The sequence below is a fragment of the Chelon labrosus genome (assembly GCF_963514085.1).
Source record: "Chelon labrosus genome assembly, chromosome: 4".
NCBI lineage: Eukaryota > Metazoa > Chordata > Actinopteri > Mugiliformes > Mugilidae > Chelon > Chelon labrosus.
In genome coordinates this window covers 16,735,107-16,760,275 of record NC_140340.1, presented here as the reverse complement: position 1 = coordinate 16,760,275, position 25,169 = coordinate 16,735,107, and the positions used below count along the sequence as shown (strand labels likewise).

At 40.8% G+C, this 25,169-nt stretch overlaps 2 protein-coding genes across 2 annotated transcripts; both read right to left on the bottom strand.

Annotated features, from left to right (window-relative positions):
- Window positions 1-1,067: 1,067 nt before the first annotated feature.
- gpd1b (glycerol-3-phosphate dehydrogenase 1b) lies at window positions 1,068-5,738 on the bottom strand. The gene is made up of 8 exons (XM_084543850.1): window positions 5,665-5,738; window positions 4,143-4,320; window positions 3,917-4,057; window positions 3,705-3,843; window positions 3,354-3,466; window positions 2,774-3,010; window positions 2,573-2,679; window positions 1,068-1,654 (listed from the first exon to the last, which is right to left on the bottom strand). The coding sequence occupies exons 1-8, from the start codon at window positions 5,706-5,708 to the stop codon at window positions 1,558-1,560; spliced, it is 1,056 nt and encodes a 351-aa protein (XP_084399976.1). The 5' UTR covers window positions 5,709-5,738; the 3' UTR covers window positions 1,068-1,557.
- Window positions 5,739-8,399: 2,661 nt separating this feature from the next.
- Window positions 8,400-24,902, bottom strand: smarcd1 (SWI/SNF related BAF chromatin remodeling complex subunit D1; the record flags this gene model as incomplete). The annotated part of the gene is made up of 13 exons (XM_084543092.1): window positions 8,400-9,907; window positions 10,874-10,975; window positions 12,048-12,170; window positions 13,575-13,710; window positions 13,903-14,000; window positions 16,160-16,321; window positions 16,421-16,522; window positions 17,179-17,295; window positions 17,461-17,583; window positions 18,021-18,143; window positions 19,586-19,628; window positions 19,928-20,106; window positions 24,717-24,902. 13 exons carry the CDS (start codon window positions 24,900-24,902, stop codon window positions 9,854-9,856), a joined length of 1,548 nt encoding a protein of 515 aa, XP_084399218.1. The 3' UTR covers window positions 8,400-9,853.
- Window positions 24,903-25,169: the final 267 nt, after the last annotated feature.

Sequence of the window (25,169 nt, the reverse complement as noted above, 5' to 3'; positions counted from 1 at the left end):
TTATAAGCCCTGAGATATCAATCAGTTTCCGCTTAGCCATCATGGGTTATTTCAACAGGTATTCAAAGGTGGATAAGAAGACCCACGGGAGGCGATGGAGTTAGTGATTGATGCGATTGTACCCCAAAGTGGTCAGTTTCTGTATTACAACTACAACTTGTCAAGCAATATATTTGGCCAACACATGCACAGGTTATTTTCAGACTGTATAGGCCCAAATATGCACTGCACCTCACTGATACTCATCATAAGTATTTGCATTTTTTCATTTTAAATATACAAAACATATAAATGACCACACAATGCCTTAGTATTTCAAATTACAGCATCCCTCCTATGGCAGCTGCAGCTCTGTCTGCTGTCTAATTATAGATGGACATTTGCCCCTTTGGAGTGGGGTATTATTAGAAATCTCACAGGGCGGTTGACTCAGTAGCTATGCGAAGGATCTCAGTGAGGGAATCCAATATTAAACAAGTGGCCAGTGATGTAACTTCACAGTCCAGACACATAACTAAGCAACAGAGATGATGAATATTTAAAAAATAAAAGATGTTTTTTGATATCAAAGGATATGCACGAAGAGGATCTGGCTTTAGAATTAGATTAATTAGGATACTAACAAGGCAGGATATTCAAAGTTTGATTTGGAGGCCAGAGGAAACGGGAGACCAGCGACTTGCGGGGACTGTATGTGTGATGTTGGCGTATTGAGACAGACAGATGGCTGTAATTGCATCCCCAGAGATATTTATGATTTAATCGAGTTGGGTAAAAAAAAGTCTGAAGGAAGTTTTGTTTCATTATGAAGAAATATCATGTCATAATCACACTCAGTTAACAGCAGCACAAGCAGTGATCTAAGCCGTACAATATGGAACACCGTTTGGGAGGACCGTGGCCGAGGCAGCACTTGATGAAAGGTTAAAGTAGTCGGCAGAGAAAATGGTAAAGGTGAAGAGTTTTGAGTAGCAGCCAGGCTGAGCTCAGGTCAGGTTACAGCGAGTGCATATGGGTGTTCCCTGCAGGCAGCGAGTTTAAAAGAAAACAACAACAGTCACACAAAGTAAAACGAATTCAATAATTTATTCCAAAATAAATCTTGTAAAATGATTCCTCCGTCTCATGAAGACCAGAACAGAAATCAGTTTTTTGTTCAGAGCTTTGTTTGACATTGAAAGGCACTTTTGCTCAAGGAGTTATGTAACATCTCCTAACGTTCAGCTCATGGACTGTGTGGTTGTGAATTGAGTAATTACTTAAAACCTTTAAGACTTGGAAGATTTATGCTACTATACACTACTCAGGAAAAACAGAAGTGGAGGCAGAATTGCTGTCGGCAGGTCAACACAGCAGCTCAGGTATGAGGAGGGAAACTAGGCTCCATTTTTTTTTTTTTTTAACTTTCTCTGTTTGAAACTCAAACAAGAGTGGAGTTAGGATTAGGCACACACTTCCCCCAACCTGCCCCCCATATAAACTCCTTGGTTATACAGTAGTTCTAGTTTAAAAGTCTTTCCCAACTTCCAGCCATTCACGAGTCCTCGTGTCGGTCCTTCACATGTGCTCTGGGTGGTTTTGCAAACACTTGATGAACTCTGTGACTGGGTGACCGTTGAAGCAGATCTCATAAACGGCAGTGAACAAAGGAAACCTGGAGGGGAGAGAGAGAATGGAGGACATTGTTAAAGAAATGGCTTTACATTTAGGGGGGAAAAAACACCACCCTCATGTCTGTATCATGTTGCAACCTGCATGGCTGGAAAAACGAAGCCGATTGGGAAGAGCTAAAATCTGAACTTCCTCAAATGACCACCTGAGGCTCCCTCCCAAAGTGAGTCATACACCTCCACGTTAAAATACCCAATTTTACTGCAGCCATAGTCATATTTACAGCCTAGTACAAAAAAATACATGCATAATTTTTCTGTGGCTGCTTTGATTGATAAGTGGCTGCCCTCCCTGGTTGCTGGCTGTCTGCCTAATCATTACCCACACACCTCAGCTCCAGTCACTCTCCACCTCTTTACCCATTTAGTTGCCAACATGGTGACAGCCAGAGGGGCCACACTGAGCTTCAAAGACTCTTCGGGAGACCTATGGGTCATGCCACAGAGGTTTTCTCTGTCTTTACATACAGTCCATAATCTGTACAGTAAAGTCTGGGCTATATGGATTGGCTTTATAAATCAGCTTTGCATAAAGTCTAAGCAGTAGCCGTAATACAATATAAAGAGGTGCTGATATGTGGATTTTGTTCCCTTTTGACAGAGCCTGGCAAGCCATTACCCCATGCTTTGTGGTTATTATGCTAAGCTAAACCAACTTGCTGCTGACGGCAATCTCATATTTACTATACAGATATAACACTGGCACTGATAATCTCATGTGACTCTCCACAAAAAAGCAGATGAGCATATTTCCCATAACTATTCCCTTAAATGCATTTCTACATGACATAACCTTCTTCAGTGCAAGTTTAACCCATTCGTCTCAGAAAACATCTCAGTCATTGTAGACATGTCAAATATCCAACTTGTCATAATCTTAATGAAACATGAGACAGACTTACTTTTCCACCATGTTTTTCTGCTTCAGGACTTGATGGACCTCAGCTGCCGTTGCTGGACCTTGAAGCTTCTGGCCGTTCAGCAGCTCGTTCTCTAACTGCTCGATGCTCTAAAGAAGGGAACGACGGTGTCATGTTATTTCACATGAAGGCAGTCAGGTGTCATCAAAGTGAGGCACAAAGCAAACAAAATCTCCTCCATACTTTGCCTGTTTTGGCAAACGCTTCTCCGATCTTGCGGTTGCGTCCGCCGTAGCAGGTCGTGATGAGGTCGGCGACGCCGCAGCTCTCCAGGAAGGTGGCGGAGGAGACGGGGCAGTCCGTGCAGAAGACTTTGGCGAAGGAGATCATCTCCATGAGGCCGAGGCGAATCACGGCGGCCTTGGTGTTGTCGCCGAATCCGAGGCCGTCGCAGAAACCGGCTCCTACTGCCACAATGTTCTGCGGGGAGGATTAAAGGTAAAGCTGCTGTGGCTGTTTACTTTACGTAAGCACTTCAATCTAGTTGTTTAGATAGGAAATAGTTTTTCGACAACAGTCATCTTTGCTCTCCACTTGATCCCATATCTGGTAGCAGATTCTGTGAAATTCTTTGCTGTTATTCTTGTTTAAAGCTGACCAGTCTCTTAAAAGTATTTCAAAATGATCAAGTATCAGTAGATGTCTACAAAACACTGAACACAGACTCCTTTAGAGCATACAGAACCTCTGGCCTTACATATTTTTTTTTTTTTTAAGAAAAATAATAGTTCACAACTAGAGTAGTTTGGTGAAGTAGAAAAACCTTGAGTGCCCCACAGATCTCCACAACATCAGACTCCTCCACCACAGTCACACGGAAGTTGGTGGTCTGCATCAGCTCCTTCAGCAGCGGCCCGTGTGCTTTGTCTTTGCAGCCTGCGTCCAGAAATGACAAACTTAATAAAATGTGCTTGAAGATACTGAACAAATATAATTTAATTAAACATCAGCTGTCTTCCAGTGGTCCCCTGAAGATGTCTACTACAAACACCGGTCTATAGCCTGTTTGATACTGTGTCCTGAAATGTTTATTTGTTTCAGTTATAGTATTGTGCTATTTTTTTTTTACCACTTCTTGCGGTTTTATTTATTATAAAAAAAGTAAACTCGATACCGATGGTTGTTTCGCAGAACTTCTCATCAGCGACCTCGTTGGCGATGTTTGCCCCCATGAGGACCGTCATGGTGATGCCCAGTTTCCCTCTGATGACGTCTGAGATCAGCTTTAGACCCTCCGGACTCGCATCGACACCCTGCGGCAAACAGAGACGGGGTCAGTCAAAGTATTTCCTCATGCTTCAGTGTTTACGTGGGGAAGGATGTTACCTTGATCAGCGACATTCCCACAGCATCCGCCTTTATGTGGCTCTTGATGGTGTCGCACACCCTCATGATGAACTGGTGAGGGACCACGAAGATCAGGATGTCGGCTCCCTTCACGGACTCGGCCAAGTCTGGAACCGCCAGCTGTTGAACGGAGACAAGTTAGGGCGGCTCTTCCACCGTACGGCCACAATAAAATGAGAGGGAGAATGGATGCTTTCGGGCTCACCACGTTGGGGGGCAGCTTGTGACCGGGCAGATACTTCACATTCTCATGGTCTGTGTTGATGATTTCCGTGAGCTTGCGGCCGTTCACCGTCTCCTCGAACACCCACATGTTCACTGTGGTGTTGAACTTGTCATACTTGGCCGCGTTGGCGCCCACAATCTTGGCAATGGCAGAGCCCCTGTGGACAAAAGGACACGTGATGACCACTCCGCTGTCAGGACAAAGGCAGCATGAATTTACTGCGTCCTAAAAAATAAAATAAAAAATGCTCAGCTGTCCTCCACATTCTTCCAAACAGTTTCTCAGTTGTGTCGCAGTGACACAGAGACAGAGGTTGAGACATTGTCCACATTTGGCTCAAAACAGCCATGTTTCCTCTGATTGGTGCATTCTTTTACAAACGGTAATGTCCTCATGTCAACGACTGCTGATATTTAGAATCTTGTCAAAGCTGTTTGTGCCAAACACAATAAAATCTTCATGTGCCGTTACAGTCAGTTGTTCATTTAAAGATTTGAAGCAGCCTATTTCAGCGTATCCCTACCAGAGAACAACCTCCTGCCGGCACATGGGCCTCCATCAGACTGGACTGGAGTGGAGAAATTTACAGTCACATGGCTTAAATAGTTTTCAAATGCTTTTCCAGGTAAGAATAACTCTACAGGTGAAAAATGCAAGAGGCTATTATTATAGCACAAGGAGGCCCTCATCCAAAGACCAGCTAGTCAAAGTCTGCACAAAAGCAGCGAGAGAGAAATCCATTTAATTATCCTTAATCAAGATTAAGTGTCAGTCAGTCCAAGTTTTATTATCTTTTTACATTATATCCAGATGATTTCCTTATCCTGAGCTTGGTATATTATTTCTAGATAGATCACACTGGAAGATTTTACAAAACAGAATGACAGTTGAATTAATCAAGACTAAACCACCCAAATGTGTGAAAATGGGACAACATAAACACTGCCGAGAGCCCATTCTGCTGCCTCTACTAATATTTTCTTTGCTTTTACTGCAGTCCAAAATTAAATGAGTCCTGCACGCTGCTTCCAGCTCTGACTACTCTGAATGTCATGCAGGCTGAGGGACATGAACACCGCACAAAGGCTGACTCAGCGTAAGAGCTGCAGAGTGATAAAATACCATCTTCAATAAGGAGTTTATGCTGAGGCGTCAAAGGTCATCGCATGCAGGAGATCTCCTCTCTCCTCTCTGCAGCCTCGCAAAACAGCCGGCGACTTCATGAACTTTATAAGTCATTTATTAGATGCCAACAAAGGCTGAAAGGTTGCCCAACGCTTAAACTGCATTCACACACACACACACACAAAAAATAAAAAATTCTCTGCGTGAAATCTTATCCACAGAACAAAAAATACTGATATATGGTGACTAGATTTAAGTCTAAGATTGTTGCGCACCAGCACCAACGCACCTCCGTCCTGTTTAAACTCCAGCCTCCAGAGTTCATCTGAAAGTTTACCTGAAGCTCATTCACGTGCACCGAAAGCCTTTCACTCACCAGTTACCAGAGCCGATCACACAGACTTTCTTCGGCGCTGCCATCCCGTCTCTGACCTCCCAGGCGGAGCTGTCGCCGGCGCGTAAGACGGACCACAGCCCGGAGAGACTGCATTTATAGCGGACACACGGCAGAGACACACCCTCTCCTGGTGGTGCGCAGAAGCGGCGGGGCGAAGTTCAAGTTCAGTTCATGGAAATAAATCAGCTTGATTAAATCATGAAGACAGTGTAAGTAAAATGCATTCAAAGAGATCCTCTGTCCCAGCTGACAGGATCCGATGAGTTATGATAGACTTTATTCGAATTAATGTGCAACCAAGTGATTAATAATTCAGTTTTTTTATTAAAAAGCGAATGATTTGTCAACTAAACACAAAATACTTTGACATACTTTTACTTTGTACCACTGATCTTTTATAATTTATTTACATATATACATATATACAATATATACATTTATTTTTAATTTAAAAATCATATATTTGTAAACTATTACTCCAATGCTAGGGTTATGTACAATTCTGAGATAATAATTTAATAATATATAAGTTTTAACAATGACTGAAACTTGTATTTCTAATTTCTAAATGTCATTTTTACTTAACTGCATTTATCAAACATTACATTTCACAATAAGATTTTACATATTTTAAACTGCACATGGGCCCCCATTAGTCTGGACTGCATGGGGAAAAAAATAACCATCACACGACTCAAAAAGTTTTCAAATGTTGTTTTCCAAAGCAGAATAACTCTGTGGGTAAAAGAAAATAGAGTAAACCACAGAGTCTTTATGTTAGTACAAGGAGGGCCTCCTCTATAGACCAGCTAGTCAGTGTCTGTGTAACAGAAATAGAGAAATCCACTTTAATGATCATTTATCAAAATTATGTATTAGTCAAACCAAAGCTTTTATTGTTTTATTACACAGGATGCTTCATCTACATCTATTGTGAAGTGATTAATCGTCAGGGTCCACAAGTAAAACAGTGTAGTTATGTGTAATTTTGAGATGCTTTTACTGAGAACCTTCTAAGTTTTGAAACATTAAACTTCATTCAAACCACAGTTACTTGTGTCCTTTCACATGAAGATTTTACATTTAAACTGCACATGGGCTACAGCATGGGCCTCTATTAGTCTGGAGAAATTTACAGTTGCATGACTTTGCTTGTAGTTTGATTTATTTTTTTTTCACAGACAAGAACAAAAATGTAAAACAGAGTCATTATACTGGCACAAAGAGGGCCATATCTAAACACCACATAGTCAATGTCTGCATAAAAGCAACTAAGAGGAATCTACTGTTATGATCATTTATCAAGATTGTGTATCAGTCAGTCCAATATTTCTTATTTTATTACTTAAGATACTTTTTGTGAAGTGATTAATCACTGGGTTGCTCAAACATTTGTACATATAGTACACAATATTGTAAATACTGTATATATCATTTTGAGATAGTTTCACTTTGAACGTATATTTCTAAGTTATGAAACCATAAACTTCTAGCCAAACATCTGCTCCTTTCACATTAAGATGGTACATTTGAAATGCACACGGGCCTCCGCATGGGCCTCTGTTAGTGCAGACTGCAGTGGAGAAATGTAGCACAAGCAGGGCCTCATCTAAAGACTGGCTGGTCAAAGTCCACATAAAAGTCTAAAAAATCTACTGCAATGATCATAATAATAAATATCAATAATAATAATCATCATTTATCACGCTAAATATCAGTCTCTCATCTTATTTTATTGTTACTTACTGATGTAACTACAATGCAAAAGTTTATACCTACACCTTATACTCAGCTCCATCTCAGGAGGAAACTTCTGATTTAGCTTCATTATTTGACTTTGACTTCTATTATTCAGACAAACGTACTACTGTTTTCCATTTTCAAATACTTGTACTTTGATCTTGTATTTCTAATTTAACATCTTGTCTAAAAGTACTATATTACTTCACTGTATTGGCTTTCAAATTATGAGTTTAAAAATCATCAATGAATCACAGCGCAGCATTACATATTAAACCAGTGGTTTCCAAACATCTGAACTCGACCAAGAAACGACCCTTTACAATTCGGAGGCAGGGCTGTTCACAAGTTTTCAAAGATGAAAAAATATATCTAAAAAACAAACTTTTTTTTTTTTCTGGGCACCATTGATCATCTCAGGACCTGAACAATTTTTCTTACGGCCCGTGAAAAGGGGTCTAAGCCCCATCTTGGGAATCATATCTTCACCAGCTACAACATTAAAATGCTACTACATTAGACAATCATTAGCAATGTATTGAAAATGTATTATAGGAGATACATCTTTTCAAAATAAATACCTAAAAACTTTTGTTGCTTCTCATTAGTAGTGTTTGTTGTATTTTTATATTACTGTACATTTATTGCAGTAAACACTCGGAGTACACTCCACAACTAGTTATGTTTTGAAAGAGGAATTTAGACTTAGAAAACACTTCTTTGTGAATTCTGCTGACAGCTTGGAAAGACTAATACCCCCCCCCCCACACACACACACACCCAACCCTCTAGAGGACAAGCGACAACAGATAATGAATCTTTAACTCTTCATTCATCATTTGAGATGAATAATAAACACCTCATTCATGCAGGAATATCTTAAATCTAAAACAACTGGACCCGTTGTGTGGTTTCTCGAAGACGTTTCACCTCTCATCACTTCAGCTACAGCTTAAAAATCACTGACACAGAAATATTTTACATATCCTTTATTATAACATAGGAACATACAGAAAAATAGGTTTGGTCCATGAAAAAGTCTGCAGATTCATATAACTCTACAGTCCCTCCCCCAGTGTTGCGTTGTTTTTTTTTACGCTGCAGAGATTCTCCAGCGCTCGTTTCAAATCATTCACCTGTCCAAACCCTCATTAGTGTATTCTTGCAATTCGTTAATAAAATGAGCAACAAGTTTCAGCCAGGACCCCTCATCTCAACCTCCGACAGGGAAGTGGCCATTAAAACCAAAAAGGTCAGGTCTTCAGTCAGTGTACAAAGAAGCTACAACTTCTTGTTTATGGCTTCTCTGCTCAGAATTCAAATGCACAAAACCAAAACTGCAGAAGTTTAAACTCTTCCCAGCGTTCAGACGCCATGAATCTGCTCGCCGCCCCGCAGACTGCGGTCTTCACGTGGAGCTAAATCACCGGGCTCCGACAGCGAGGGCCGATTCACAATATAAATACTGGTTCAACTATCTGAGCGTAGACAAAGACTTGAGAAAAAGCTCGGCCAAGTGATACGAGTTTACTTCACATCCAACAGTTTTTTTTCCTGCTCAGTATTTACAAAACTATATAAGACTAGAGGTACTCATACTAGCTACTTCCATGATAATCTGTACTAGCTAACAAGACAAGTACGGATATAATACATATTTTTAAAACAAGGAGCATTGATCGTAACAAAAACAGGAAAAAAAACAACTTCATACTAAATGGCACCCAAACAAAAGATAACCGCTTTGCCACAACAATGTATATTCTGCTATGATTGGTTGAGCTTCTCTCTGTGCCTCAAACTGTCAAAACCTAACACACAGTGACATGTGAACAGCCCGACTGATTACAAACACAATCACAATCAATATTTAAATCAACAGGTGAGTTACGGGCTGCGTTAGGAATTAAAAATGTCAAAGTTACTTTCCGAAGGAAAAAAAAAAAAAAAAAAGGGTGGGGGAACAAAAGAGTCACAGCAGACTCAACACATTCCAGATGATTCAAGGAATTTTTTCTTTGTTCCAGAAACTTAATGCATTTAAAAGTTGTCAGGCACAATTCTCCCTCTGCTCATCATTTCTGTACAATCTGTACTTTTGTGTGAAAACAGTGTATCAAAATGAAAGGAATGCATCGAGGTAAGCCTTAGACATGCAGGAGAAATAATAATAATAAAATAAAAAATGTGCTTGAGGAGCTCTGGTGTGAGGGAAAAACCTACAAAAACGAAACCAAACTGCAGCCGAGCTGCAGGGTGAAGATCAAACAAAAACCGACATCCTATATAACGGTGAAACCATCTAGTATCTACGTCTCTCTACGTTTGTCAGAAAAAACGTGGAGAAATTCAGAGTGAACATCTCACACACATATTACTCGTCTCCAACAGCACGACATCGCTTCTCGTTTCGTGCGGACAGATCTGTTTAGGTGTTCCTGATGCCGAGCGCCTGCTCCAGCTCCTGCCGCCTCTGCTGGACCTGAAAGACGATTTCACAAAGAGACGCTTAATGACGAGAAGACAGTGTTGTGATGAAAATAAAACAACAAAATATATGCTTTGTTACCAGGCAGAAAACAAACGGAGTAGAAGTCATATGAAGCTACAAACTTGACGTTACAAGAAGCGTTACAAATTAAAGTTGAGCCACTTGAACCACTACCCGCCGACACTGGAACTGGTCATGCTTGTGGCGTGTCCACACAACCTACAAAGGAGCTACAACCTATGATTCATTTTTGATGAAATCTGGGAGATATCAACATTAACATCTCCCCTCAAATGTACTTGTTTTAGGTCTGTGTCCAGATCCAAGATCCAATATCGATTCATTAATGAATCGAGTTAACTTTTAAACGGACAGTGTAGCTGGTCACGCTTCACTGGTTTCTAACCTTTGTCTCTTGTAGTTAGACAAGCCTCTACATTACATTAGCTGCTGTACCAACTCAAAACACAGCTACATACTAATGTTGGGAGGCTAACATGCTCACAGTGCTATCACTGTCATATAGAAAATGTTTAACATATTTCCCCGTCATAGTAATTAAAGGTAAAACAACTTGTCGATCATAATTCATTCGTCACTGAACAGAGAACCAATTAGGGACCTTTTGGATAGTACATTTATAGTTTCATTCATTAATCCAGCTTTTAGAAAACATTAGTTCCTTAACGGGATCTGCTTCTCAAAAGTGACAATTTGCTGCTTTTCTTTGTAAAACAAGATTAGAGCGAACATCTTTGGGATTTGGATAAATGATGAGCCTAGAAATAATGGACATTTTCAACTAATTTCTGACAGTCAATTTAAAACTAATTAGGAGAAGGCCCCGACAGCAGCTTTCTGACATGACTCATCACCAAAGTCATTTCCAATTCATGGCCTGTGGACGATGAATGTCAAGGCGTGAGAGAAAGAATAAAAGGAGGAAAACCCGTTTACCTTGGAGTAGAAGTAGCGGCAGACCGCCTCCTGAGCCCACGGCTGGTAGTAAAACTCTGCTCTTCGCTCCTCTTCTGGGTTTCCCACCACATCTGTCATGGTCTGTTAACGGAAAAGATGTTATTGGGTCCAAACTAAATCTCAACTAGCTGATAAATTAAGGAGCACTGGGTCTTTATAAGATTGACTGGGCTGTTGATGTGAAAGTAACTAGCAGAGCGCTCCGGACATTCAATTTTACGGAGATTTAGCTGAACAAATGCTGCAGGTGGACGACAGCTGGTCAGCAGTTAATCGACTCACTGGGGGGGCGAGTGTGCATCCAGTCAGACATGGTATTAAATGTGTCACGCTCTACTTTTGACTCTGGCCTCCTGTGTTACACCTGATCGAGCAGCATGAGCCTCATGTTTGGAGCTTGGAACAAATGCTATTCAAGTCAAACCAAAACCTGCACATTACTGCAAGTAATAACTGTCGAGTTGTTTTCCAGGTGTGACCTTTTGAATCTCTGGAGTCTACATTATTTTATTTCTACTTCAGACTTCATAACCTCCATAATGACTAGAAATAACTTTTGTTCTTGCAGTTGTTGCATTCTTTTTTTCGTTTCGTTTTTCTTTTTTACAGTCTGCCAAGTTAGTTTTGCTTATTTTGCATAAATGAAATCAAATATACAGCCAAAAGAAGGAATCAATCTTCCTCAACATAAATAAATGTCTTATGTATATAGCAGACAGAAATAAAAACTGTGAAGCTGTAATATAGAGAAACAGAATGACAATATTTGGCAACAGAACATGCCGAGTCACTAGAAACTCAACACGTCTTTCTGCTGAGTCGCATTCTCATCGTTTGAGGTTATCGTCTGTGGAGACACAGCTACTGTTGCCGCTTCATCTTTCTGATCCATGAGGGATTTCTTTCTGAACGACTGCTGAATAGTCAGGCTTACTCAGCACTTACTCATCCGACAAGACAGACACCAGGACCGCATATTTATGTTGGAAACTTTTGGAGACTAAAAATGTTTTCCTTATGTAAAAAGACATGTCACATCCTATGTAGACAACAGCGGTGATGTGTGTTGAAGGTACAGTATCTACTGTGACAAAGATAAGAGAGCTTAAGGTTCCTAGAAGATCCAGTCTAAGACCACGACAGACAAACTCACCTTGAGGTCTCTGCACTGGGACTGCAGCCAGTCGTTGATAAAGCCCTGAGGATCTCTGGCGAAACTCAACATGAACTCCCTCTGGGTCTTCAGCTGGTTGATGGTCTCGATGGTTTCATGGATCTGAGAAGAATCACAGAATAGGAAGGACATCACTTTAAAGTTATCAATAAGGCTAATCGAACAGAAGCCTGAGGACAGGTGTTTCATTAATACACATTTTCTATCAAAGAATTCCTCACGTCAAACTGTGTTACACCAGGGAAAAATGATTATTTATTTAATGCCACCACAAAATATATTAGCATTATTAGAGCTGGAATTACACAACTGAGCTGAGAGGTGCTTTTTCTGACTTGTCACTAGAGAACTTGTCATTAACGGCGATGCATTCCTGTAACTAACGGCAGTAGTGCAGCTGCACATTTAACTGTGTTTTAGTACAGCATTGTGTTTTAATTGCTTATTTCTTCCCTTTGATATAATATGATGTATTAATGACTGATTCTCCCTTTTGTTAGTGCAATGTGACACATATTCCTCCATCTATTCCTGTGATCTACAGGTGAGGTGCTTCCAAATATTCAAAGGCAGACAGGAAGTCAACTGCTACTAAGCTAAATGTTAAGTATATCAGTAAATTATGTTTTAAGGAGGAAGGAAAACACATTCAACACATTTGTTATGTGTCAAAAATCCATTTTTTTTTCCAGTTTGGGCCGATTTGATAAGGTACAATATAACTCCACCTTTCAGCATTTCATTAAATCTTGAAAGGTTCTGTTTTGGAAAACAGGTCTCATCTCTGGTTTATGCGATCGCTCAGTGTGTTTAAATACGCTACAAACACTGAGAAAAATTAAGACATTTTACGCTAGATTACTTTTCTGATATCTGGCCGACAGGAACAGGGTGTAATCCTCACATAACAAAAGTAACAAAAAGAATGGCGCCTATAAACTGTAAACAATCTCCCTGTATTTACATTGTTGCGTTGTCTGAAAACAAAGACTACACAGAGGGAGGTCTTCTGGCAGAACGGCTTTGTGCCTTATCAATGTGATTACAGCCACCCCAGCCAAGGTAATGACTGCTCGTGGGAGGTCAAGAAGACCTCGCCGACCTCAGAGCTGGCTGGAAAGAAAACCGTAATACCCAGGCAGCAATTTGAGGGAGTAAATATGTGTGAAATTGGCCTCAGCAGGATCACGAAATGAGAGAAAATCGGCACAGTTGGTTGCATGTAAGTTGGCGAAGATAAGAGGGGGAAAAAAGTACATTCACTTTGCTTTTAAATTACTTAAAATAGTCCTAGACCAGTTACAGCAGAGGGAAGCTCTCACGTGGAAAACTGACAAGACGTATTCTGCACACGACATAGCCGGCCGATTTAGCAGAAGATCAAACCCAGAAAAAATAAATAATCCAGGAAACAGGAAACGCTACTCCAACCTTAGATAAACAGCACTGTCTAAAACTCTCTAAACAAACACAAAAACCTTGAATCAAATCACAGATGGTCGGTACCTTGTTGTCCAGTCCGGCAATTTCCTGTTGACTGGCTGTGGAGAGCAAGAAGGAGTTCATCTGAGTCTTCAGAGTGTCGTCCACCTCCACGTCAATGTCATAGCAAGCAGTCTTCTTCTGGTCATTGGGGTCCACACTATTGAAACAGTGGTTATATCACCTGAGCAAATAATAAACTAATATGGATTCTTATCTTGGAAATGTCACAGCTTTAAAACTATTACTTGCTGCTACAATTTGCTGATTTTTATGTGAAGAATTATGATCTGGACTTTTTAAAAGATAAAACTAGAAAATCACTGAAGTTTAAAACAACACTGATAGGCACCTGATCACGTGGTTGATGATGATGGGCTCCGGGGGCATCAGAAGTGCATGCAAGCGCTGCGGGATCTCAGAAAACTTCATCCTCTGGGTCTCAAAGATCTGCAAAATAAAGTTAAACTCCAGTTACTGCAGTGTTTTTACACAGTGCTAAATGTGTTAAATGTGTGTTAGCTGAGAAACCCTTGTTGGGCTAAAGCTTCCCCCTAATATTGACCAGCATAAAAATAACACTGAACTTCATGAGTTAACCGACTTAATTTACTTGACACAGTGAAACTGTATTATGAGGATAATTGTCTATTTAATGATTGGAGTCGACAAATTGGTTCATTTCTATAGTTTTCCTCACATTTACCAAAATGTCTTATATATATATATATATATTGATATTGTTAAGCTTAACCCTTCGCTGCAGGCAACAGTCTTTTATTTTGAAGCTCGGGTGCTTTTGCGTACAATATCCGTGGTCTGAATAATTTCCTTCTGAAGAGTACTGAGTTTTTTCTATCTACAACTAGAGCACATCGTTAGTCCTTATTTTAGCTGATGTCAGCTTTTACAATCGCAGCTCTAATCTATTTTTTCCACATCCCAAATGAAAGTTGTAAAGTTCCAACAAAATGCGAGCATCAAAGTAACCATATAAAATATTTATTTCACATTTCAGCTGCTTAGAAATTCTACTTTAACCTCCCACAAGCCTCTGTTTATCTTGGAAGGATGGAAAAGAAATGCCCCCCTTGAAGCCAGTGACCCAGAAAGAATGTGCGACTCCACACAAGGACAACAAGAGAGAGACATACTGTACGACATCAAGAACAGCAATTCCCTATGGCAACTATGAGGACAGTCAGTCCCTTCAGCTTTTTTTTTTTTTTTGAACTTTATTTTTTTTATTAATGAGAAACACAATACAAACGTTCCTTGACAACGTCACAAATTACGTATGGCAGTGCTAGAGACAAGAAAAGCCCATTGGGGCCCAGAAAACTGAGTAATACTAATAAGTGAAAAATAATAAATAAATAAATAAGTGGACAATTAAGACATTCCAGCATACTGTGGGGTTCCCCTCAGTTAGAGAGGTACCTTGCTATAGGTAGCCACCGCCTCACAAAAACATCAGACGTTAATTGTAGTTGAGCAGTCATCAAGAGTATATGTAACAAGTGCTTTTGGTCTCTAGTGTACATGCCTTCAGGAGTCAGATCGAAAAGAAACTGACTTGGGGTGAATAGTATATTAATTCCCAGGACTTTATCTATCTCGCTCTTTACCCCCTTCCAAAAAGGAAGCATCAGTGTGCAGTCCCAAAATATGTGTGAGTGGTCGCCAACCACTCCACATCCTCTCCAACAGTATTTTGCACCTGGGTTATCCACAAATATAGAGACCACGGAAGGCGTCTTAAAGAACCTTGTCTTCATCTTCCAGTCAAACTCCTTCCACATGTTACTATTGATACCTTTATGACATCCAATGCACATTGTTTCCCACTCCCCATTTGTAATTATAATATTTAACTCCAGCTCCCATTGTTTTTAATATAAAAAGTATTGTCTGGTATATCTAGTAACAAATTTCTGTATATATGGGAAACATGCTTTTTATTGGGTAGTTGATGTTTAATTATATTAATAAAGTAAGTTTTTCTATGTTCGTCTGTATGGTTGTGATGTAATTCCTTATCTGAAAATACCGAAACATATCCCTTTGGGGTAGAAGGAATTTCTCTTGAAGACATGAGAATGGCTGTACACCAGTGTCACAGAACAACTGGTCAATAACCCTCAGGTTTCTGCCTGCCCATCTCTTAAAAGTAATATCTGTTGTTGAGGGAGGGAAATCCGGATTTCCAGCAATCTGCATAGCCCTTGAGAGTGCAGCTGTCCCTCTAATTCTCTTTTGGACTGTCGACCATACTTTCAAAGTGTGTTTCACCCATACATTTTTGATTTCAAATTTCTTCTGGGACCGTTTGCTCAGAAACACTAAAGTGGATAAAGGTATTACTGGCACTGAATTCTGCTCTATGCTCACCCATCCGGATTCCATGTCATTGTTAATCCAAGCTACCACTGCTGTTAGTTGTGCTGCCCAAAAATAATATTTTAAACTGGGGAGGCTGAGTCCACCCCTGTCCTTCCTCCCTTCAGCTTTAAGCTATAGTTTGTGTGCGACATGACAAGGGCTCATCTGGTGTCTCAAAGTTTGCTACGTAAACTTAATATAATCAAATCTGTGAAAACTCCACTCACCTGCTGCAGGTATTTGTCACAGTTGATGAACTCGCGCTCATGCGGGTCTTGGAGTTTGTGGGTCTTGACATACTGCCACAGGGCCTGAATGATGACAGGTCTGGTCTGGGTGTGGATCCCCAACATACGAGCCAGCCGGGGGTCCAGCTTGAACTGAGGGGGCTGTAAAATAAAAAAGAATGAAGAAGAGGAGCGCTGATTAAAGTAAGATGATGGGAAACAGTTTGAAAGAGCAAGCAGAGTGCACCCCTCAGCTGTTACCTGATAATCAAGCATGAGCAGAACGGTGCACCGAACACCCACGTCACCTGGCCTCTTCACCTGGAAACCATCCGTCTCCTGGGTGGTGGCTGTCCTGTGCCACTAAAGTGATGCAGGAAACATTTTAGTAAACAAGTGTCACAGATGTGTTATAGATCGGTCTATAAAAGAGTATTCTCCAGTTATCTAGGACATTTTCTTCAAATGTCACTGCAACAATGCAACATAATCAGTTGATTTGATTCAAATGACACTTTGAAAACTGGTCTTTTCACAGAATAAGGCATAAAATACACATTTACTTGCCAGTTCATTACGTACACTAGTGAAAATAAATAAAATAATCATGCACTAACTTTCAGCTCCATTAAGGATCATGGTATTAAGGATTTCTTTTCAATAACAGATCAACAACATCTTTTCATTTTGGAGGCTGTGGTTTGTAGTACTACTGAACTGTATCATGTTGTAACAACACATGTTTCTATTATTCTGACAACACTATTTTAGTCAGTGGGCTAGGCTAAATAACAGAAACACCTTAATTCAAACCGGTTTGACAGACACAGACGTCATCTTCCAAAATGATCACATAGCTAAATTACCAACTTCCTGATGCTGTCTCAACATAGACAGAACATTATAACAGTCATGAAGGAAGATTTAGTGCAGGACTGATTAGAGAGTATTTAGTTTTACTGTATAATCCTAGACAGGAATACTTTGTCAAGATGTACAAGTTAAACAAATGATCTCACTTCCACGAGGTGATTATCTGGACCATACAGGTCTTTGTCCAGCTCGATCACCAAGGACTTGAAGAATGAAGAGAACTTCCTCTTCTGTTTGGTGGCTTCATACTTGGACACAGCCGTCTGCAAACAAAATAATTATTTGTATTTGTACGATATGCGCGTCTGTGAAAAATTAAAATCATTTGAAAACATTCAGATTCTGCTGTTTATAATACGCCACCATGACATGCTTTATCTGTCCCTTATTAGTCTGGACAGCTGCACAATTTCAATCATAAAGCTTACATCTTCCAGCAGACGCCCCTCAACACGTAGCTCCCATGATGCAACAGTGCCTTCTCCGTCCTCTGCATCAGGTTTTGCAGGGTTAAAGGTGTTGGATATAAAGATCCGCAGCTTTCTCTTTTGCTGGAAAATATCAATGAAAAGAAGACTCATATTCATGTCCAAACTGATTATCAGCAGATATGAACAACCTTCAGTTTTAATCCCCAAATTTCTGTCTTACTTGAAAGATTATATTCAACGCAAAGATTACATTAGCTCTGCTGTGATTGCATGCTTCATAATTTAAGATAACATCAGAGTAGTGTGGACTGAATGTGGACACAGAGAGGACACCCAACTTGTATACATAAAACATCTGTTAAACAAACAATCAAGCAGAGTCAGCATCTTACAGACAACCAGGCTGGTTCAGTAACATCACAGAAAAAACATCTTTACACAGAAACCTGTCAAATGTAGACATAATTAGATGATCCCTGGGGATCTGAAATGGCCTGGGAGGTAATTTAATGTGAACAGGAGTGATGTATAGAGTGACAGGTTGATTTGAATCATACCTTAATGGGCCTCTTGAGGGCCTCCTGAATGTCCAGCCTCTTGCGCATGATGGTCTGGTCCAGCTTCCTCTCGAAAGCCAGCAGATCCATGTAAGCCTGAGACTCTGGGACCAGTTCCCTGATCTGAGAGACAACCAGTGTTGAGCTGTAAACCAGGCTCTTGCAAACTCGTGATCAGACTGACTGTCAACGATTAAACGCACAAATGTGGTAGGTGTTTTTTATCTGTGATCATCATTAATTGGCACATGTGACACCGCTCATCAATATAAATGATCCTATTTGTGCTTCTTTTCTCCGTCTGCCAAATCCTGACAAAGGAATTGATCAATCAGATACAACCCAGTGTATCTACAATCCCCATACACCTGCTGCTTTTACTACAGTGATGTCTAGCCAGAGAGTGCGTGTTCACAGCTGCGTTTCCTTTACATGCTGGGTCTATTTCTGCCAGGCACAAACCTCTAAAGGTAACAGATATCAAAGAATACTGGGAAAGAAGGCTGACTGTGATGTCACCTCATGTAACCTGTGTTTGGACCAAAAAGTTGTCCTCCACCAAGACCACTGCCAACTGTTACATGCCTTCATGAAAGCAAATGACTCAAGATACCAGCAGGTGGCAGTCATCTAGGTAACTGGTTCAAAAAGGGAAACCAGGAGAAGTACAGCATGTTGGGAGGCTAGGAAACTCTGTTCAGTTGGTTGACAGGTTATTCATTAGATATTTGTGTATTTGGATGTTTGTCGTTTTGTTTACTTTCTTCTCTAGGGTGAACAGCCAATCAGAGATCTATCCCTCACCGACCCGTTCCTCTGCTCAATGTGCAACATTGGCAGAAAAGCAGGCGACAGAAGTCCAACTGAGCGTCAATGATATGAGACGCAGCAGAAAAACTGACCACAGATGAACATTAATGGCCTGACACCAGAAAATGGCCGGCTTGGTGTATAACAGCCCAAACTGTAAAAAGGTAAGGTACAAAGGAATCTCTGTTCAGGAGAACAAAACATGTGCTGCCAATTTGTTTCACGATTACCACATTGTCTAAAATTAAACAAACCACGAGAAAGCAATTAATGAAAACATATAAAAACAGTCAAATATGCATCGTGTGCAAAAGCTATAGAAACAAAAATGTCAACGAGCTGCACACAGCTGCTCCAGCAACTTCTTTACAGTAACTTGACATTTACAGCAGCTGCGTGTATGTCTCTCCGTGACATGTACATGAAAACAATGAAATGTGTGACTGAGCAGTGTTTAAATTTAAGACTTTACAGTGAAATGAAAAGGACATAGCTAACAATATATAGAAATTGCCAAAATGAAAGATGAAATGGGAAAAGAGGAATGCTATTTTGGTTCAGTTCATGATGAACAACATCACACTGCACGCCTTTATCTTTAGTAGGGTGCAGACAGTCAGCACTCTAAACAAAGGGCAGTTGTTAAAAGGGCCACTTAAATTAAAGTTCAAATGGAATGGCAAATGTAATCTCGACAACACGACCAAAGCCTGAATTAATGGATTTCCATGCACTGCGGTTCGATTAATACTCACCCTCTGAGGTAGAATTTTATCAGCCATCTTCTTTTTCTTTGTGCTGTGAAAACAAATTATGAAAACAAGATAAATTAGCGGGTGAGACAGAGTGGCTCGGAGGGTCTTTACAAGAAGACAAAGGAGCCAGTTAAATTCTTCGGCCTGAAGTTTTGCAGTGTCCAATACTTGGATCACACCCTCACATTATTGTGCCTGGCTGAATATTCACACATGCCTCCAAATACAAACATCCTGCCAAATCCACGCTGCTTTTCTCTTAACTTGTACTTTCTCTCTTTCTCAGGCAGCTAGTTTGTCAAAAATATTGATTAGGCTTCTGTTCACTGGAAGGGGACTTACTGCTGGTTGCGGTTCTGCTGCTGCTGAACCTGTTGAATCTGTTGGGGGGCCGGCCTTTTACGAGACGGGTCCATCACGCCCGGCATCCCAGGGCGAGACACAGGGCTGCCGCCGTACCCTGGGGGGCCCATGGCTGGTCCCTGCGGGGTCATACGGTTGGACGGAGGCATGCCTGGTCTCTGAGTAGGAAAGATAGGGAAAATTATTGAATAAAAAGTATTTATTTTTATTTTTATTTACAATCTGCTGCATGGCACATGAGTATGACTATTTGGAAGTCAAATAGGATTCATTGCCAAGTGTGTTCAGACAGCAGCAATCTGGTCTGTGCACCAACATACAACATGAAACACTAAAACCAGATTCATACGTGTCACATCCACTCTGTAAGTACACCGGAGCCTGACACTACACATCGTGGAGCTATAGACTCCAACAGGTGTGAATGGTCCAAAAATGTATCTGCAAATTTTCCCTCCTACTCACACCTCCCTTTTATGTGCTGCAGTGATTTCAGTAAAAACAAATAATCACTGATCAGCAACTCCAACACGAGCAGCTCCTTTCCAAGCACCACAGAAACTCATCTAAGCTGACTAGTTGACAACCGGCAGCATAATCACAGAACCATAACGACACACCACCGCACAGGTATAAACGCTCACACTGGCTTAACTCACTATGCCGCAGGTTTTGTATGGATTCCTCAAGGGAATATAAAACCAACTTGAATATAAATAAAAAGTTTAAAGCTTGGTTTATTCTCCTGCACCAAAACATTTAGGCGTCATGTTTTGTGAGCTCTTGTCCAATAAAAATAAATCCCTGGACAACAACAGGTTCTTGTTCAAAGAAACAAACACTGAAGCATCTGGAGTAAATTGGATTTAATGAGGATATGAGAGGTGATATTTGGCAGCAATGGTTAAAGCTTTAAACATGAGATTTTGTTTGTCCGTAAAAGCGAATATACTGAAATTTCACTCATTTGAAGCAACCACTTTGGACACACCCAACAAAACATTTGTAGCTCGAGTGGTAGATCAAGTGCTCCATCTGATTTGCAGTGCACTGCTACAGCCAATAAAATTAATAAATAAAAACTCTACAAAAAGAAATTAAGGACACGTCAGTGAAAACCCTACAGATGTAGTGTATAGAGGAAGTAACCTTGATTTGGCGAAATCTGTGGACATCATTAAGCCTTTAAGTGGATTAGTGGAGCTAGTTATGGCAGAAAAATCAGCAACATGATGAATTAACAATGTCTGTATTTCTAACTGACTTTGAGATTTCTGAGCTGCTGTGTAGGAGTGAAGTTCAAACTGCAAAGCACACAGACTGCATGTTCAAGGTCAGTGCAACGAATGCTTTGAAAAGGCTTTTGAGGACAACAGCAAAGTTTACAATGAATCCATTTTAGTCCTTATTTTTACACTGTATAATCCAATGTTTTCTACAAGGCATATGATTAAAACACAGTGGTAAGCAGCGTGGTAATGTAACGAAACATGCTGACAAATCATTAGCAGCGCATCTCCTCATGCAAATGTATTGATTCTAAATTGAAAACTAATTTGACGCTTACTGAGCGTGACAAAATGCACCAAACACCACAAACTCTTCCTACCGTCAAATTTACACACTTTGCTGTTCGAGGGTTAATAGAAGAACAGTAAGCAATAATGTTTGCAATGCCTGTCAGAAAGGTAAATACGAAACGACCCCCACAGTCTACTCACCAAGCCAAGTGCTAAGAACTCAAACAGGCGACTCCTTGTATTTGACTGCATGAGTGCAGGCAAGAACTGCAGACAAATAGCAAATCACTGATAGCAGCTTTTCCTCGAGAAGTCAGTCCAACAAATGAGACAGACGACGGCAAAACAAGCTATCCCCTCTGCTGGAGGGTGTAAGGGGAGGAAGACTTGAGTGACGGACACCGACTCCTCAACAATAAAGGCCAGATGAATGGGCTCTGCCTTTTCCACACCGCGCAGCGTAGGCAGAAAGGGACCGTGTGTCGATCAGTTAGTGCTTTTTACACTATACATCAGTGCAACCTTGGTTTGCCTGAGAACAAGCAGAGATCTGCAGTATTCAGAGTTTGAAGCCTCCCTGACTGTGTTGTGAAAGGCTGCTTGTGTGAGTGAAAGCAGCCAAGGACGTTTGAGGAGAAAAAGATACTTTCAATGAACTGTGTTTCGAGCCGGCAGTAGCTAAGCAGCAGACACTTCAACTGTGATGGAAAAGTAATAAATGATTCATCATCACCACCACGTTTAAATACAAACACCCTAAGAAATAGCACATTAGCTGTATAGGACATAAAATGTTATATCAGACCAGTAAAAACAACAAAACACATTGAACTACAGATCAAAGATATAGGAGACTGACAACACATACTGCTGGATAACAGTATCTACTTTGCTCTCTTAAGGAAAATTCAGTTAGAACTTTTAAGGGTTTAAGTCCTGCTTTACTCAAAAAAGATGTTTTGTCTGATAACAAAAAGGAGATTTTACGTTCACCGCCTGGAAAGTGTTGGAACGTTTGTCTGCATTCGCCTTGAATCTCAGTTTAACACACGGACCTTGATTCTGTAACAGAACGAGCAGGAGATATTTTGTATTCAGCAGTTTAACTTGAAAAGAGTCTTTTCTATTGGATTTTCAATGAGTTGAGATCAAGTGGCTGCAACTTTATGAGGATTTAAATTGATAATTTAACTTCGTTCGTGGAACATAACATAAAAGATAAGTCTTAAAACAAATCTTAAGTGGATTTCTTAAGGTTACATCCCTGAGAAATCTGTAAACGCTGAATCCGTCAGACTGCTGTCATATCGACATCATTTATATATATAATATAGATTAGATTCAACTTTATTGTCACAACACATATCCATTTTCACTGCTTCATGTTAAGACAATGTAGTAAATGTATTATATCAGGAAAACTCTGAGGTTTACAAGGAAACAAACAGTAGGCTGTACCGGTTTAATACCTACAGTGTGGTATATAGTATGGTGTAGTGATGATGACGGAAGATTAAACTGATACCAGCACACCTCTGAAATCAAACCAGCATTACCTAGACTCCAGGAGTTTGAAGCGGAGTTTATACCTCTGCAGGACGTAGATGCTGTAACCTACGCATGTAGCCAGCGCTAGTGCGAGCCATTTATACTTGTGGGTTTGTCAGTCTGGCTCGCTCTGTAAAAACACCACCCAAACTCCACTCGGCGCTGTGTCCTTATGGCAGTCGGGTTCATTTTTGTTTCTACATCCTGCTTCACTTTCAACAATGGCGACTGAAACTTTCGCCGAAGACGAGTCACACATACGTTAGCATCTCTGGACCTCCAACCAAATCGAAAATTGCGGAGATGGAGAAGCATCAAGATATACTAAAGCGGAAATGCGCGACTACCAAGCGGACCAATCACATCTCTTGCGCTCTGCGTCGTGTAGTTACATTTCTGGGGAGGTGCACGTCAGTTACGGTGCTAGGGTCTGAGCTGTCGCCGTATCCTCTGCATCAACTTAATGCTGAAGTCTAAACCACCTACAAAGGTGAAGTGTTCTTTTGTGACTAGCTGGCATAGAAAAAAACCTTTAAAGACAGGGACTAAAGAAAATCATATTCTAAAAGCCCTGGTTATAATAGTTGATATTGCTGCGACTGAAGATCATTTCCATCTCTGATTAATCTGCACTTCTGTCTGTAGAAATATCAGTAAAAAGTTTACGTGTTGTCATTTTTCACGAACCAAAGTGACACCTTCAAATGTCTTGTTTTGTCTGACCAGCAGCTAAACCTACAAAAAAGAAAACCGATGCCATATATGAGAAAGAAACTCATAAATTTCAAAGTGACCTAACATTTATGTAAAACTTGTTTGATTTTTCTCAAAGACATTTCACCAGTTATGCAAAATAAGACACAATATTTGCTTATCAAAACAGTCGGAGGCCCATTTCCTGTTGCAGCTCTAAACAGCCAATAAATTCTCTCAAATTTACAAAATCTATCCTCATAATGGGCCTCTTTCAGAAGCACAGGTATGGGATTGCTGCACTTATATGACTCAAAAGTCTGCAGAGTAACCATCTTGATCCACTTACTTTGTTGTATAATACAGTTTGCCAGCTAGTGAGCGGATAGAGGGTTTACCAAACCTGTGCAATATGGAAAATCTGCTGGGATGCAATAAACTGCACCCACAGTTCATACGGTGCAGTCTGACACCAGTTTGAAGCTCTCATGTTTTTTCTTTTAACAACTAGCTCTGATACAAACCGGTGCTAGTGTAGCATATTCATTCAAAAGTAGACTTAGCTGAAAAACTTTTGAATTCAAACGAAAAAGTCTAAACTTATCGAAGTACGGCTTTTAGGCATTAAAGGCTCGCTAAATTAAAGTGGTTTTCAAACTACCAGAGCACTCTTTGTGTGTCTTACGAGAGAAAACTGTTCGAAACACAGTTAACAGTTAGCAGCGTTAGCAGGCTAGGCTAACTGCTAGCTACGTTTAACGTTAGCGGGCGGGAGGGTTAGCAGATTCAAACAACAAACAAACTCTCGGATAGTCCGTGAAAGTGGCCCGTTAAAATGTTTCTAAGCGGCGGTCGCATTTCGACCCGGCAGTCGGTTAGTATGAGCCGTGGCCCGCACCCGGTGGCGGTGGGGTTAACGTTAGCCATCGGTGACAAAGCAGCGGCGAGAGGCTTTGTTCTAGCGGACTGGCTAACGCGTCAGCAGCAAAGATGGAGCGATATCTCACCGGGTACCCAGGCCCGGGCATCGGAGAGCGGTACATGTGGTTCTGCGCGGCCGACGACGGTCCCATTCTTCCAGATGGAGTCCCAGGGCCCATGCCTGGTCCTGCGCCCGGTACCGGCGGTCCAGGTCCCATTGCTCCACCACCACCACCCGTAGGTGCCGACTGGAACCCCCCTCTGGCCGCCATCTCCTCTCTGAATGTCGCCGCCGGTGGAGGCGCGGAGCTACCGCGAGAGCGAGAACGTGTTTTAGGTGGCGTTCACGATTCCACAGCGCCCCCCTCTGATAGGTAGCGGTACTGCAGCAAACGTTTGCCCTAATAGCTAATGAGTTGGTCCTGGGTTTTATGTTCAAAACTGTATAAAATAATAGTTAACATTATAGTAAAACATACTGTATTTGTAAAAAAAACAACAAAAAAACAGTATTTGAATTAAAACTATATAATGAAAAT